Genomic DNA, 4,133 nt, shown 5'->3' with positions numbered 1-4,133 from the left:
TCCTTGGATGGTCCTTGGTTGGTCCTTGGATGGTCCTTGGATGGTCCTTGGATGGTCCTTGGTTGGTCCTTGGATGGTCCTTGGATGGTCCTTGGATGGTCCTTGGTTGGTCCTTGAATGGTCCTTGGCTGGTCCTTGGATGGTCCTTGGTTGGTCCTTGGCTGGTCCTTGGCTGGTCCTTGGATGGTCCTTGGCTGGTCCTTGGATGGTCCCCTACAACTCCTTTTTAAACATCAATCTTTGTTCTAAAACATTCTTTCTGTCGTGATTTGTGGACATTGAGATCTAAAGAGAAGCGCCATCTGCTGGTCAGACCCTGTAATTCAGTGAAAGGTGGAGTCAGATGCCAGAGGGGGGGGTCGCTGCAGTGGCTGGAATTTAGAGGGAATTTCACTGGAAGTTGCAGGGAAGATGGCGGCCATTCAGCTGGCGGTTGATTGGGAGCGGCCATGTTTAATGGCTGCTGCTGTATCTGGGAAAATGCAGAAAACTGCAAAAGCACTGAGAGGTGTTTTAAATCTAGATTAAAGGTCTATAGATTTTCTTTCTTAGAGTGGTCTTTGCTGGAGCTTTCTAAACATCATTAAAGTTTTCAGTCATTTTATTATTGATCATTTTCTTTCAGGTGTGAAGCAGCTGCAGGCCTCTGCAGCTTCAGGTTCTTTCAGCCGTGCAGAAGAGGAGCAGCTGGTGTTTCGGCTGCGTTCACAGGTACGTCTGCAACCCGAGGAACAGTTCCAGATGTCGAGTTCTGACTCGGCTCTGACCTTAGAACGCGCCGACTGTTCCTGGAACCATCCTGGGTAGTAAGCGTGTCGCTGCCTTTTGCAGGTGGAGGAGCTGGAGGAGAAGCTGTTGGATCAGACCCAGGAGGTGGAGAGACTTCGCTCTGAACTGGTACGGGCCCGTTGGGACCGACTGGGAGACTGGGAGGCCGTCCTCAGAGTCCCACAGATACTGGACCTAAACCAGAACCTCAAAGTTCTGACCCGGTTGGGTTTTACTTTTAACGCTAGAGCTCCCACTGGCCGTCATTTTCCCATGATGATGTCATCACCTGAGATGGTCCTAGTGTGCGATATAAACCCATTGTGGATATTTAAACCTTAGAAAATAATCTAAGATATTTTTTTCAAAGGCTTTATTGTAAGCTATTTTAATTTGTGTTCTAAATTTGTATTAAAATAAATTAAGTTTGAAATTAGAATTTTATTGACATAAATCGATTGATTCCGCCCAAACAAAGCAGATCACTTTTTCACTTTTTCACAACTTTTTATCAGTTCAAGGATAAAATCCCTTCAAGCTCCTGAACCAAACCAACTGGTTTATAGCTGATATTTCCAGTAGATTATAAATTTCAGCCTCCTTCATGTTGGAACTTTAACAGAATCCTTTCTGACCATCTGATCAAACACCTCCAGCCTACCTGTGTGGTTAGACTGGAGCACGGACTCTGGTTTGGCTTCAGGTGGAAGTGGACCGGCTGAGGTGTGGGCGGTGCTTGAACAAAAGTTTCACTATTGTCTGCGTTGTCCTGGGATTGGTTGATCATCCTCGGACCCGCTGTCAGAATCGGAGCCTCTTCCTCCTCATCCTTCTCTCCCTCTCCGCCCGAATCGCTATCATCAATATTTTGAAGCATTTTTAAAACCTGTTTCGCTGTTAGATTTCCTCTAAAAGCCATTTTTCTATATTAGCTAAAGAGTTCTAGGTAGAATGTTGGTTGCTAGGCAACGGTACCGAACGTCAATCAACCGTGGGAAGAATTTACAATGCAGCTAATAGAGCCATAAAAATGACGACTGTGGAGGATCGAGGTAAAATTAACCATATTTATTTTTTACATTTTAATTTTATTAAAAAATATATAAAATGAAGGAAATATAGAAACAGGAAAAGTCAGTTAACATGAGCAACATAATATTAGTTTTAAATGCGTTTCTTTCCCTTTAAGACCTCAGAACCGTCAAAATGGCGGCTGTGGGAGTTCCAGTGTTAGAAAGTGTGTTTTAGCAGAAATGTCTGATGTAAACGTTCGGTTCTGGTTTCACTTCATCTTAATTCTGTTACTTTAAAACCACGGCGTCCACCTGTCCTGCAGGGGGCGACGGACCTGGAGAAGCAGCTGGAGCGGCTGCTGGTGGAGAACGAGCGTCTGAAGCAGGAGCTGAAGTCATGCAGGGGTTCCGAGGGTCAGAAGCTCGACGCCGCGGCCGAGAGCTGCAGCCGCTGCCCCCACGCTCAGGTGAGCTTCCAGGTGGGCGTGGTTCTGATGGACAGCGCCTCGCCTTCAGCCTTTCACATTTAGTCGCTTTGAGTTAGCAGCTCCAGGAGAGTCTGAGCCCCCTACCCATGTATCTGTGCTGCAGGAGGTGGAGGCCCTGCGCAAGGAGGTGTCGCGCTGGGAGAGCCGGGCCCAGCAGAGGGAGCAGCGGCTGGCGGAGGTAGAGGAGGAGCTGAAGGAGAAGAGCTGCAGGCTGGAGGCTCTGCAGCAACAGCTGGACGAGTCCAGGAGAAGACGGACCGACAGCGAGCGCCAGCTCCATCTCCGTCTGCAGGAATGTGAGGATGAGCTGGTCAGACGTGCAGCGGCGCCCTCTAGAGTCAAGGTGAGGAAAAGCAGGTCAGGGAAACGGGGATGAAACTGTTAGAATCCAGCAACTGATGAAGCCGCTTCTGTTCTCCCTCAGTTTGTGACCCAGACGGTGGAGGTGGAGTCGGCAGACTCTCAGAAAGCTGTGGTCGAGATGCAGGTGAAGAACGGCGCCCTGCAGGAGCAGCTGTCTGCGCAGAAGCAGCTGCTGCGGGAGCTGGAGACGCAGCTGCACGAGTCCCAGCGGACCTGCACTCAGCTGCGGACTCAGGTGAGTTCAGGGACGCACCTGCAGCTCTGCCTCCGTCAGAAACATGCAGCCTTCCTGGGGTGGGTTGGTGAGGGATAAACAGGAAGGCTGCAGGTGTGACTTCACCTTTAGGTTGATATGAAGGATCCCACCAGGTTCAGGTGATCTGATCTTGTTTTATTTTTCTACACTGGTTCGGCTGCAGCTCCGTCTCTGTGACCTTTTATCCCAGACTGTCAACAATGGAAAGAGCCGCTGGGATCCCAGGTTGTCCAAGGTTGGACCCCCCCCCCCTTTGGGTCAGGCTCCAAAGCTCCCTGATAAACCTAAAGCTATGACTCTGTCATTCTGATCATTTATTATCTACAACCAGGAAATATGGATCATCTAAGTAACCTTGAGTGCATTTCGGGTTTTACAATTTTAAATATACAAAAGAAATAAATACTTTTCTAAAGGATCTATTGAGTATTAAATAAAGATGATACTTCTTCATATTCTCCAAAAAATAAATGACATCTTAAAATGTGTCTTTAATTGGATCAATATCGGTTCATTAAAAGTGTTTTTGATTTTTTTTCCTTTGGGGAAGCTCTGGACTCTGACCAGTCAGTCAGGAAACCATTACAGTAGATAAACCAGTGTTTAGTGTCGACGTTTGTTAGATTCAGCTGTTTAGAAAACCTGTTTCTGTGTTTTTACGTCTTCTTCATGTTAGCATAGAAACGTTGCATTAGTTACTGGAACCAAAGAAAAAAACAGAAGTTTTCCAAGTTTAGTAAAACTAACCTGCAAAGTTTGGCTTAATGACTTTAACCAGAGGGAAATGTTAGCTTAGCTTAGCTTGACTTCCACTAACATAAACGTTAGCTTAGTGTAGCCTAATAGCTAATAGCGGACGTGCCGCTACCCGATCCGTAGCACGATCAGTGATATACATCCAGGTGTGCATAAAAAATTTTATTATGGTACTAAAAGCACTTATTTCTATCTTTAACTCACTAGAGAATGCTAATTAACATCTTTGAAAAATGTTTTATGAGACAATTTTGATGCTTTTTACGTTCAACAGCTTCTCTGATGTCATCATGGCGCACGCTCAGAGCATCAACCATCTTTATCTGCATTTTCTTTCTCTACGCACTACTGTATACACCATAATGTTAACAGGAAAGGGTTAGGGTATATTAGGGTAAATTAGGGTAAATTTCGTTTAAAACTGCTCTAGACAATTTCATTGTTTAAAGTTCAGCCTTAAACAGTAATAAAGACATAAAAAATAGTAAT

General features: G+C 45.7%; 1 protein-coding gene across 2 annotated transcripts in view; it reads left to right on the top strand.

Annotated features, from left to right (window-relative positions):
* Positions 1 to 4,133, top strand: part of kifc3 (kinesin family member C3) — a 48,328-nt gene that overhangs the window by 34,993 nt on the left and 9,202 nt on the right. For both annotated transcript variants that reach the window (XM_015402441.1, XM_015402442.1), the window contains exons 3-7: positions 626 to 711; positions 832 to 897; positions 2,105 to 2,248; positions 2,373 to 2,612; positions 2,694 to 2,867. In XM_015402441.1, the coding sequence (XP_015257927.1) occupies positions 626 to 711; positions 832 to 897; positions 2,105 to 2,248; positions 2,373 to 2,612; positions 2,694 to 2,867 (710 nt within the window). The remainder of the gene's footprint in view (positions 1 to 625; positions 712 to 831; positions 898 to 2,104; positions 2,249 to 2,372; positions 2,613 to 2,693; positions 2,868 to 4,133) is intronic.

This window comes from Cyprinodon variegatus, unplaced genomic scaffold (assembly GCF_000732505.1).
Source record: "Cyprinodon variegatus isolate N-32 unplaced genomic scaffold, C_variegatus-1.0 Scaffold1349, whole genome shotgun sequence".
Lineage (NCBI taxonomy): Eukaryota > Metazoa > Chordata > Actinopteri > Cyprinodontiformes > Cyprinodontidae > Cyprinodon > Cyprinodon variegatus.
This window is presented reverse-complemented; position numbering and strand designations above follow the sequence as displayed.